Consider the following 12,483-nt stretch of genomic DNA (forward strand, 5'->3'; position numbering starts at 1 on the left):
CATTATTTAGCAATGTGAACGCCTGATGATCCACCAGTATAGATGTAGGTCTGCCACTGACATGTTAGTGTCACATTGTTGTCTTGTTTAACATAAGTGGAGAAATCTCCCATGACTCTCGTGCATTTTAAAACTCTCTAAGAGTATTTCGGTTTGATTATCATGTGTTTCCCCGTGCACAGTAATTAGCCTTCACACTTGGAAGCTACTTTTCCAAATAGTTGTTCACTCTATGAATCAAGATATGCATTGTAGTAGTTAATACCCTTCCCCTAGAGTAAATGCATTTTATTATTTTCACTACGTAAATACAATGGAAGGTGTTAAGGTGGTTTTCACATGTTATTTAATACACATTAACATTTCTTATGAAGTCATTAACATTTCTTATGAAGTTCTCTCAAATTTAAATTTCTTTTGTACGTGTGCATAGTGAGTCGTTGATGATCGAAAATACACAAACTTATGCCACGACTTTTGGATAACCCATAAGGTAAACATACCCAAAGTTATTAGCCGATCATCCTCACCCCAAAGGATGGTGTGCTTATATGCCATAGAAAAAGCAACATTTAACACTAGTCGGCTCCAGCCGTTGATGACACCTAAAGGTGTAGATGTGTGATAATAAGACAAACATATGTCTTTATTGTTGCCGTGTCTCAACATACTTACCTTTGCCATTTTTATTACGAAAATGTTTTAAAAAAGGGTGTTTTTGGCTAAGCATGACAATGACAAATCAAAAAAATTATTGCAATTTATGTTGTCGTGAGGATGACAATTTACTTTAGCAAGTACGACAAATTCTGGTGAAAACTGAACATGGCAGATTTGCCATGCTTTCCGAAGGAAATTACCATCATCGCGACAACATAATATGCCTAAAAAAGTTTTTTTGCCATGCTTAAAAATCTGACGTCAATGGTTTAAAATTCTTTTATCATATATGCTATATTGTGCGGTAATTGCCTTTGGCTCCTAGGTGCATATGCACCCATTGTCGAAATACACATTTCGAAAAGTTGAAAAATTCGGAACAAAAATCCCGCGTGTACATCCGGACATTTTATGTTGTGTGCACTTATGATAGATAGCTTTATTACTAACGTAACGATGTACCACTCATTTCTACTATATCTATTTTTAAATATAAGACATTTTGATAGTTCTTTGAATTGAACTGCCAAAGTGTCTTACATTCAGGAACGAAGAGTGTAATTTATTAGGTTCATTCACAAGGTTTATGGATTATTCTGTCTGTTAGACCCCGACCTTGGAAATATGGTCACACGAAAATTGTCTCATTTTAATATGGATGACTTACATACTATATTAACAAGACAACGCCAGCGCGTTGCTACAAGCAATGAGTTTATAAAAAAAAAGTAGAACATATAGAGTAGTACCGCACCATATTCAATCAAGAGGTAAATGATGGGTAAATGCATCTTATACTGTCTTGTGACATTCAAGTTTAATTTATTTATTGTTGAAAAATAAAATAAAATTAATGATGTGGCGGGCTTGCAAGTGGTGGAAAGTGAAAAGTTGAATGTTTGCATGGCACCTGATGATGTGGATGATGTGCATGTGGTAGAAATTAAAAAATGAAACGTTGATTGGTTGCATGTGCTTAATGATGTGGATAATTTGCACGTGCATTGCATTTAAATAGAAGATGACATATATGAGGCATATGTGATGAGGTAGATAAGTTGCATGCTAATTGTTAAGATAAATAAGATAGCGAGGATAAACTTTTGGAAAAAGTCCAAATTAAACCTTGAATTTGTAGACGAAAGCTTAATTAAATCCCGAACTCTCAATCCTTGAAATCAGCACACCAAATTCTCCTATCCCGGTCTATTTTAAACTCTCCTATCCCGGTCTATTTTAAACCTTGAGAGAACTTAGCCGGTATTTGCTGAATTGGGCCGGCCCAGTAGCTCAGGCGCTCTCTCGCGCGCACTAATCTGTTTTTTCTTAGTTTTTCCTTTTATGTTTTCTTTTCATTTTTCATTTTCACACATGTCTAATTTTCCTCAGTACCCAATGTACATTTTAACACACACATTAAATATTTTTGATGAACTTTTGATATTTTCAAATACATTATGGACATTTTTAAATTAAATGTTTTCAAAACTTTTTAAATACATGGTAATATTTTTCTGAATACATGTTTTACATTTTTAATGACAATAAAAATTTTATAAATTCTTTTCACCCGCAAAAAAATATATTTTATAAAACTACACGAACACTCTTTTACATGGTTCAACATTTTTAAATTTGCATACACTTTTTTCAAACACATGCCACGTATATTCTGTTAAGGTTATGGCACTTTTTTTTACAACACCCAAACATTTTTCAACATTGTACGCACATTTTTTTGAAAGTATCACAAACAGATTTTTTGAAACTCGTGAATATTCTTGAAAATGTTACATTAAAAAAAACTCGTTTCATGTCTGGTGGGCCAGCTAGTCGATTCCGCAGCCAACAACCCGAAACATCTTTTAAAAACATTATTTACAAAGTTCCAAAAACATTATTTAAAAAACATGACACAATTTTGAAAATCCGAAATATTTTTCATACCATGTGAAATCTGTTGGAATTCTGAGCATTTTTTTACAAATATGATTTTTTTTGAAATCACGAAGTTTTTTTTGAAATGCGAATAGAATTTTAAAATACCAAACATATTTTAAAAATACAAAATAAATTGAATTTGTGCCAAAAATAGAAAACATGAATATTTTTTAACTTTTGATTTTTTTAGAAATTTGCGAACATTTTTTAAACTTCACGAATTCTGATTGTATTATAGTTGGTCGGCCCAAATTCTTGCCCGTGACTGTAGCTGGTTATCCCGGGCGGGATTGTAGTATTCCCAGCGTGCCAAACAGGTCTAGGGTCCAAAATAGACCGGGATTACAAGTTCAGAGTGCCAATTTCCGGGATTCAAAGTTCAGGGTTTGATTTAGCTTTCGCCTACAATTTCAAGATTTATTTTGGACTTTTTCCTAAACTTTTTAGGCATGTAGAATACACGGTCTAGAACTTAATTAGATCATCTTTGATTACGGTAATTTCTAGAATGTGGTCACTTAGCACATCTGTAAAGCGGACCCTTAAACCTAAGCCTGGTCCGCAATGTCCGAATCATTTTTGTCATCCAACGAAAGTCTTAGATGTCTGTAGAGCAGTCCAGATATACGGATTCCGACATCCTATCAACAAGCATGGATGGCTTTGCAGGAGTTCGGACATCCGGCTTGAACAATCTCTCCAAAAAATAATCCCAAACGGAGATGTCACACAGGAGCGTCGGCACCACCACAAGGGCAGCCACCATGGCCGCCTCTGTGCCGAAGCAATAACTAGCACCGAGTGCGTAAGTTCTCAAAATCTTTGGAGTGGCTTGGATGTGAACTTCCTAAACAGTGATGCTGAACTTTGAGTACCCACATGTTCTGAAATTCTCACCCCTTCACTAAATTTTAGTCATGACAACGATGGCCATGTACTGCTCTTGTCGTGGCTTAGCGGACCATCTAGCTCAGCTCGGAGATGAGATGATCACATCCAATGATGAAGAACTGTGGTTGATTCGATCCAAAGAATTGCGGACAGATCCTGCAGTTGCGGAGGCCCATGCTGCTCCGGACCTGCGTGAGTTGTCCTCGCTCCCGGGCTCCACCCAAGTTCCTCCATCCGAACCTTCTCCTGCGCCACAGCAGCGGCTGGACTCGAGTCCCCGACTGGTGCTTGACCGCACCAGCCGCGAGATCCGAGCTGAGCTACACGTCATCGCCAGGTGGACGTGCCACACGAGTCACCAGGCGAGCAAGCCAGCGGGAGTGCTAGCCCAGTCCAGCACGGCTCCCTGCCGTCCGAGCTGTATCACGTCGGTTACGCCCACACGCGTCGTGCCCCCACAAACCATGCTGCGTGTCTCTGACGTGAAAGGGCCCACAGGTTCACAGACCCCACACGTCATAGTCCAGAAGGCGCTTTTGTTTTTTCTCGTCGTCTCTATCGATCTCCTCCGCCTTCCTTTGGCCCCTTCCGTCTCGCGTCGGCCTCTTAACGGCCGCTCGGCCTCACGCCAGCGCCCGGCTATACTACCTTTCGCACGCCCGTCTCCGCCTCCATGCAGCACCGCTCGCCGGCGGCGGCCACGGCCTCCGGAGCTGCCTCCGCTGCGGCCGCCATGGAGCCAGGCGTCGGCGGCGTCGAGCCTGCGGTGACGCTCGACCAGGTGCCGCGCTGGAGCGACCCCGACCAGCGCCTGTACACACCGTCCTCCTCGTCCGCCACCGCCGAAGCCGCGGACGGCGGATCCGAGCCCGCAGCGTCCGCCTTCCTCTCCTTCTCCGACCCGCTCACCGGCGACGACAGCGGCGCCGCCGGTGGTGGCTGCGCGGGCGCCTCGCGCTTCCCCGTGGACCACGAGATCAACTCCAGGATCTACCTCTGGCGGGGACAGCCCTGGAACATGGAGGTCGATGCCGTCGTCAACTCCACCAACGAGGTTGCGATTCTCTTCTTATGTCTCGCTGGGCATTGGAGAATGCTGGAACTACGGTGCTAAGCTCTTGATTCTTCGGTTCGTGCAGAGCTTGGACGAGGCGCACAGTAGTCCTGGGCTGCACGCTGCAGCAGGTTCTGGGCTCGCGGAGGAATGCGCCACCTTGGTACGACTTTGGATGTCAGGACTTGACAGTACAATTTTAGGGGGGGAATTTGTTCAATCACTGGAGATTGTGAAGTGACATGTTTTTACTGCTTGACTTTTAGCAGGGAGGGTGCCGAACTGGGATGGCAAAGATGACCAATGCATACGATCTTCCTGCGAGGTAGGCATTTAGTGCCTCCGTTTCAGTTTTTCACGTGGAAAATGAATGTATTTCCCTTTTTTAGTAGAAAAATGGAACATATGTCCTGTGCACGGATCTGGAAATTCTGTTGAAGCATGAAGTTACTTAGTTACAACATCTGCGTAGTTTTTCGTTTCACGATATGACCTGTTGTCTGCTAGTCCTTATGGATCTACCAGATTAATCCCCCCCCCCCCCCCCCCCCCAACACACACACAAACCCAGCCCATATGTGGGCGGGTATGGGGGGCCCAGACTTGCCTGCCACTTCGGACCAAACCCTAGCCACTTCCAGTCCACTCCGCTCCGCACCCTAGCTCCTCTCTGGCCTTCTCCATGCTAGCATTTCCGAGTCCGGCAACTCTGGATCCATTGACTGGGACCTCGCCCCATGCCGAGACGAGGAGTTAGCCGTCCAGCCCGTCGGTTCGGGGAGGAAACCCGAGCTTCGTCGTCAGAATCGCTTTGGCGGGAATCCATTGCGTCCATGGAGCACAAGTGGGCTTGGGTCCGGCGGCTCAAGGTGCGTGACCGCAGGGGAATCGGAGGCGGCGAGCAGTAGCTGGAGGTACCCGCGCGCCCAACCGGACGGCCCCGGGCTTGCAGCGCAACCCCTTCGGTGGAGCCTCATCCCTACGACGTCGGGCTCCGAGTACGAGGTCAATGCCGCCGGACGTCACGACCATGGGTGCGTCGAGTAGCGGCGTGCCCGCTGTGCGAGGGAGAAGTTGCGCCACGCACCGCGAAGGCTGAGTCGCATGCCATGAAGGACAACAGTGCGGAGGGCACCGCCCTTTGTGCCCGCATCCTGGCAAAGCGACAAGCCTGGACGGCGCGTGCCCTCGCACTGGAGCAAACCTGGGTAGTCCGTGCCCTCGCCGGACTGCCCCCCAAAGAGGAAGAGGCCGGTGACGCATCCGAAGCCCCGACAATGAGCGGATCCGGCTCCCGTATTGCTTCTTCGACCGTTGCTTCCGTGACGAAGATGGCAAGGGCAAGGGTGGTTGTGGGTGAACTTCCCCATAGTCATATTTCATAGCTTTTTTTTAGAAAAGGAGGATGACCCCCGGCCTCTGCATCTGGGCAATGCATACGACCACTTTATTAATTATTCTCACAAGACCTTACAAAATCAATACAACAGTAAGACTAAAGCCGCCGTCTAAGCAACAAACTGTCGCTACACCTATCCAGTTGATGAAGGGGCGCAGATAGCCTGGGCCTAATACCAAACAGACATCGCAGCCAAGCCTAACATCTAAGACCTGAGACCCCAACCTAGCCACTTGCCGGGTCTGGGGCACACACTGGTCCGGCGTGCTCTCAGAGGCCGCCGCCGCCAACTGCCACCGCTCCATCTTCAGAACTGTACCGATGCATCAACCTTGCTCGGTCCAGCTATCGTCGACGCCACCACGGTGCCCAACGGCACCTCCTCCCTGCGCGCAAACAGCTGAACACGTCGCGGTCGCCACTGATACACCTCAGCGCCATGCTGCCAAGTATCACCAGCAGACACAGCTTGAAGTCCTTGGAGGATCTGTCGTGCGTAGCACCTGCCGACCAGGCATGACCAAGCGTAGCACCTGTCGGTCAGGCATGACTTGACATCTCCATCGAAGCTCCGTGCAAGACGAAGCCGCTCCACCTCTTGCCTCTGACTTCCAGCGCTGCTCCAAAAACGATGCTCCCAAGAGAGAAACGACACCGCAGTGCCGCCATCGTCCGATCTGGAACACCAGATCCTAGGGTTTCCCCTGGAGCAGCACGAGTGGGTCGACAGTAGTTACACAACGATGCCTTCATCAAGGTAACGGCGTAGAACGCCGCCATCGCCTGCCGTCGGCTTGGTTTTCACCGGCAACCATGTCTCCCCAACTCGCAGCCGGGACTAGATGATGGATCTCGAGATCCGATCACCAAGCTTCTGGCCGGCCACCGCCGACGAAGAAGATGACCACCACCACTGGCTACACCGGCCAGAACAGATCAGTCATGGGTGCCGCCAAGTAGTCCACTAGGCCCTCGACGCCGCCGCCGATCTAAAGCCAGATGACATGCCGCCGAAGACCGCATCGCGCTGCCGCCCGATCCAGGCCAGCCGCCGCAGCAGCCGCCCGTGGCTTGAGGCAGGGCCGACCGCCGCCGCCGTTGAAGCCAACGCCGTCGCTTCTAGATCGGCCGCACCTCCACGCATGTTGGGGTCCCGCCACTCCTGAGACGCGGGAGGGAGGAAGAGCCCCCGCCACCGCCGTCGGCCTCCGGGCGCAAGCCGGCGGCGTCCTCCGGCGGCGGCGGGAGGAGGGGAGGAGGATGGGCTAGGCCCCGGCGGCGGCTAGGGTTAGGGAGCCCGAGTCCAGTCATATTTCATAGCTAGTAGAACATGCCAATTTTTGGTAGTTCGATGGCATGTATGAGAAATCCCCTATGTTATGTGTGTTGGTATAGATGAACTAAATATGCTGTTTTTAATGTTGCATGAGGATTGTATGGAATTGAGGATTTCGGAATTAGGGGCACGGCTGTGGATGCGAACATTTGAGGGGTGACCGGGCATTGTCCGCGGACGTGTCTGGGCTCCTCCGCAGATGTATAGGGGGTCACATTTACGAGTTGCTTTGGTAGATGCTCGTAGGTGGTATCTTTATATTGGAGTTCATCGATCGTCAGTCATCAGCTTTATACGACGAAGTTTTTATGATAAGCGTTGTTGTTGAACTCTGATAACCCGAAAAGTTGAAATCTACTATGGAGTTTGGAACGAATCCTAGTTATGAGAAATATGCAATTTATGGGAAAGGTGTTACTAATTTGAGTATTCTTGTTTGATACTTGGAAAATCATCCCGATTCATTTCATCATTACTGATTGACAAATGTATGTATTGTTTCTTATACTGAAATGTATATGTCAATTGATTATGCAGGAAGGTCATCCATACAGTGGGACCCAAATATGCTGTCAAGTATCACACAGCTGCGGAAAATGCACTTAGTCATTGCTACCGGTCATGTTTGGAACTACTCATTGAGAACGGCCTTGAAAGGTACTTGCCGCATATGTGGGCCAAAATGGAAAAATTTCATCGTTAGATGTTGTTATTTTTTCTCACTTAACAAGTGATCTGAGGTGTTTTAAGCTATGCAATCTGAAATTGGCACATCTTGTTACTTATTCATTTCATTTTCTTAGCATCGCAATGGGTTGCATATACACGGAAGCTAAAAACTATCCTCGTGAACCAGCTGCCCATGTGGCAATAAGTGAGTTCTTTCATTCTGTTCTCTCTTTTACTTCTGGTATTTATTACTTATATTTGTTACTCCGTCTGTTCCATTCCATAACACTTGTCGTGGCACAACAAGTATTATGGAACGGAGGGAGTATTATGCAAGAAATATTTTATACTCCGTACTAGAAAGAAGTTTTCAACCGATTTCCACTTTATATATTGTTCCCACTTCTTTTTTCCGCGTGGAGGTGAAGTGATGAGTGGCAGAAAGTGAAAGAACTTATTTGTGAATTGCACAAAGAAATGATTGTACCATAGTCACTCTGCAAATATTTTGTATCTTTTGGTTTATTCTGCACAAACTCACTTTACTCTTCAGGGACTGTTAGATGTTTTCTGGAGAAACAGAAAGGCAAGATAGCTGGTGTTATTTTTTGTATTACATCATCATCTGATACAGAGATATACAAAAGGTACTTGCTGAAGCCCAAAATTTGTTTATTTATTCTTGCATTTGCTAATGGTAAGCATTATGTAGATTGCTTCCGCTATATTTCCCTCGGGACAAGCAAGAGGAAGAGACTGCGGTATCAAAACTTCCAGCTGATGTCGGGGATGAGAATGGTGAAACTGTAATAGATGAAAGGAAAATAAGAATAAGACCATTGCCTGCTGGTGCAGCAGATAGAACAGTGGCTACAGCTGCTGCTCTTGATCTTCCTCTTGAGTCTGGATTGGCATCAAGGTGAATGTTAGAAGTTTAACATCTTCCTAAACTCTTCAATCACTGGTAGATCTGAATGCTAGCTATGTGCTGATGCTGATTCATAACTTAGGGCATTATGCATCATTGTTGGTCTTAGCCAAACAGCTTAAAATTGACCTATTCATCTTTGTGCAGAATGACTTGCCTCTTTTTTTGATTGAAAAACTATCTTTAGTGTAGTCCTTCATATGGATGAGACATTGCTCTTTTTTCCCGTACTGGATTTTTTCCACCTTGAATTAGTCAGTTCTGGATTATTTACCTTCTTACTTTATTATCTGCAGTATCTATTTTATTGGTTATCATAAAGATCACTACAATGTCTATTTTATTGATTACATTGTCCGTATGGAATGCCTATGCGCGCAGGCAATCCCTAAGCGAGCCAGGTGCTAGGCATGGGGCAAGACGCACAATTTATGCAAGCGCCTTTTTTCCCCTTGGATTACATATTATAGCCTATCTTCAAAAGGACATTGTCTAAGCACAGTACTGTTAAATTAATTTTACCTGATTTATTCAGCAGGAGTACATTCAAACTGGATTCGTATTTGGACCCTTCATTTATGTCATTAATTAAAGACCCGGATCTGCGGCGCAAGGAGCAGTGGGAAAAATCTTCTCAAGCTCAAAAGGGATTTAATTATGCTAGGTTGCTTGGATATGGTGATATAGGTTTCCCTCCATTGTCTGCTGCCGAGGAATATTCACTTCATTCACGATACCTTGCGAAAGCAAATTCCCTTAATCTTTCAGAGGTTGCTGAGATGAAAATAATGTACGCAACTGACGTTATAACAAGGGGTTATTTTACTTCTTACAGTGTGCATATGATTACTTTTTCTTCAGACTGTTTTTGTTGCCTGCAGTCTGATGCTCTCTACAATTGCAGTTACCGTGGCGGAGTTGATAGTGAAGGGCGCCCAGTTATGGTTGTTGTTGGTGCGCACTTTCTTCTTCGCTGCCTGGATCTTGAACGGTTTGTTCTACATGTAGTGAAGGTAATCATACAATTGAAATAAATGCTGCCTAACAGAACCTCTGCAGCCACAGTTCATGTATTGTGTCATGTACGAATGCCAAATTATCTTCTTGCATATGTCAAGTCCTGGACTGCTGTTGTTTGCAGATACTTGACTGATATTGTTTGTGGAGATAGGGCTAGGAAGTTAGATCGGCTTAGCCAACGTATAGGGTTTGCTGTGCTCTCTGTATTTCTTAAATGTAATATATAGTTTCTAGTGTATTTTATGCTTTTCATATCTTGTTATACATTTGCATTGGCAGCAAGCACACAAGAATGATGCTCCAAAATATCTGGTTTAAAATTTCAAACTTACATGAAGGCAATCAATCCAAGTAATTCTGTTATTTTAAAGTCTTGGTAATTTGGTATAACGAATTTATGAAAGTGTGAGATGATTCTGCAAAAATATATCTGAAAACAAGAAAATATACAGAAAAGGCACCAAGAATGTTTGGATGGATTTACAGGAAGTACTTGTTTAATATTACCTCTGTACCAAATAGCCTACCAAAACGTCTTATATTTTGCTACGGAGGTACTATTATATTGCAGAAGTTATGTATATGCCTCCTAAGATTTTATGTTGCTTTCTACTAGTACATAATTCATGATTTTTATTTTAGTACCTCCGTTCCAAAATAGACGACTCAACTTTATACTACCTTTAAAATAGATGACTCAACTTTATACTAACTTTATACTAAAGGTAGTATAAAGTTGAGTCGTCTATTTTGGAACGGAGGGAGTATTATATTGCAGAAGTTATGTATATGCCTCCTAAGATTTTATGTTGCTTTCTACTAGTACATAATTCATGATTTTTATTTTATTATTATGCCTTTTATTCTGTCAACCATAGAAAAGAGAACCAAAATAAGGCATTAAAGGTGAATTAGCTTCAATTAAAAGTAACATCCTTTCTCTTTGCAGGAGTTTGAACCTTTGATTCAGAAGCCATATACTATTGTCTATCTCCACTCGGCAGCATCATTACAACCGTAAGTGTTTGATACAAAGAAATGTCTACTTGATCCTCTGAGGTTTGGAGCCGGGACAACCTGACCTATTCCAAAGGTTAATGGGCTGTTTATTTATCTGGTTTATAACCTCATGGTGTTATGTTATCACAGCTACAAACTAGTGGGGGTCAAGTAGACCATTTCTGCTGTTAAACATTCGCCGTAGACTGCTTAAAATTCGATATTCGTTGTTACTCTTAACCCATCTGTGCTGTGATGTAAGGAGTTTTCTTAATCCATTTCCAGGCAACCAGATTTAGGATTCATGAAAAGGATACAACAAATACTAGGCCGGAAACATCAGCGAAACCTTCATGTCGGTATCTTCGTTGTGCTCACTATGTAACATATTTATCTCTTAATAAGTTAGGTCTTCTGACAATTTTCACTCTATTAGGGGATTTATATACTCCATCCAACATTGGGGTTGAGAACAGCTATTCTGGGGATGCAGCTTTTGATTGATGGAGAGGTACCTCCCAGTTCACACCATACTGATATTCCTTTTTAATCTTATAAGGTGTTGCTTAAGGTTTGTCATCCTCTTTTTTTATTAGGTATGGAAGAAAGTTGTGTATGTTGACAGGCTGGTGCAATTGTTCAGATATGTACCACGCGAACAATTAACTATCCCAGATTTTGTATTTCAGTAAGTAGCCTTACCCAAATCCTTCCAGCTTTTAGGACGTTTGCAGAGAACTAGAAGAGATTGTGTACTTATGAGCTTAATCCTACAGGCATGATTTGGAGGTGAATGGTGGTAGAGGCATGATTGTGGACCCAAGAACAAAACATATCTATCAGAGACCATCTGGCTGATTCATGTCATTTATGCAGTCCAATGCTCATACTTCTTGCTTTTGCAAGTCTTTGTATAATTACTCCTTTGTTGATATTTCTCTTTTTCCTTTGTATCTAATTTAGGTGTTCTATTCCTTTCATTCGTTCCTCAGCCTTCAGGGAAGGGGATTATTGTTTGTAGTATATGTCAATTTCTACAGCCGAATAAAAAGTGGCGTCTCAGTGCTCGTCAGTTTAAGTTCCACCAGACAGGGCATTCGTCTAGCATAAAATATGGTACTCTCTCCTATCTATATCTATATTTTCTATACCAATATAAAAAGACCCAAAGAAGCAGATCCAGTTAATCTTGGCCATCAAATCATGTCAATCCAACGACCTAGACTGCTTCAATGTCGAGCGCTCAACACGTTTAGCGTGCAGTTAATTTCATGCCAAATATAGTGCTAATCACATAATAACATGCAAATAATATTTTATTTAATATCCGCATACACTTAATATACTTTCAAATTAACCGTACATGTTGACTAGACCAACATAAGGCCAACTCCATCGCAGGACTGCAAATAGACGTCTGTTTGGGATGGCAATGAGGACGTCCGTTTGGGATGGCAATGGGGCCGCGTCCGCCCGAATTTATGGATGCGTCAGCCTTGCGCTCAACACATGACCGCATTTGTGCCGCATCTCGTCCGATCAAGATCAACAAGCATAGTTCAAATCAAATATAGCAAATAGTTTCA

General features: G+C 43.9%; 1 protein-coding gene across 4 annotated transcripts; it reads left to right on the forward strand.

The window, feature by feature from the left end:
* Positions 1-4,067: 4,067 nt before the first annotated feature.
* LOC123119327 (protein GDAP2 homolog) lies at positions 4,068-11,969 on the forward strand. 4 transcript variants are annotated; one of them, XM_044539102.1, is made up of 14 exons: positions 4,068-4,546; positions 4,632-4,709; positions 4,813-4,871; positions 7,819-7,938; positions 8,085-8,155; positions 8,504-8,597; positions 8,663-8,869; positions 9,414-9,668; positions 9,783-9,891; positions 10,848-10,915; positions 11,183-11,252; positions 11,334-11,408; positions 11,494-11,585; positions 11,674-11,969. In XM_044539102.1, exons 1-14 carry the CDS (start codon positions 4,166-4,168, stop codon positions 11,753-11,755), a joined length of 1,761 nt encoding a protein of 586 aa, XP_044395037.1. In that variant the 5' UTR covers positions 4,068-4,165; the 3' UTR covers positions 11,756-11,969. The 4 variants fall into 4 exon arrangements, with proteins under 4 accessions (XP_044395037.1, XP_044395051.1, XP_044395042.1 ...); XM_044539116.1 differs by having other exon boundaries at positions 4,069-4,546; positions 9,417-9,668; XM_044539107.1 differs by having other exon boundaries at positions 4,069-4,546; positions 4,816-4,871.
* The last annotated feature ends 514 nt before the right edge of the window (positions 11,970-12,483 follow it).

This window comes from Triticum aestivum, chromosome 1B (genome assembly GCF_018294505.1).
Source record: "Triticum aestivum cultivar Chinese Spring chromosome 1B, IWGSC CS RefSeq v2.1, whole genome shotgun sequence".
Classification (NCBI taxonomy): Eukaryota; Viridiplantae; Streptophyta; class Magnoliopsida; order Poales; family Poaceae; genus Triticum; species Triticum aestivum.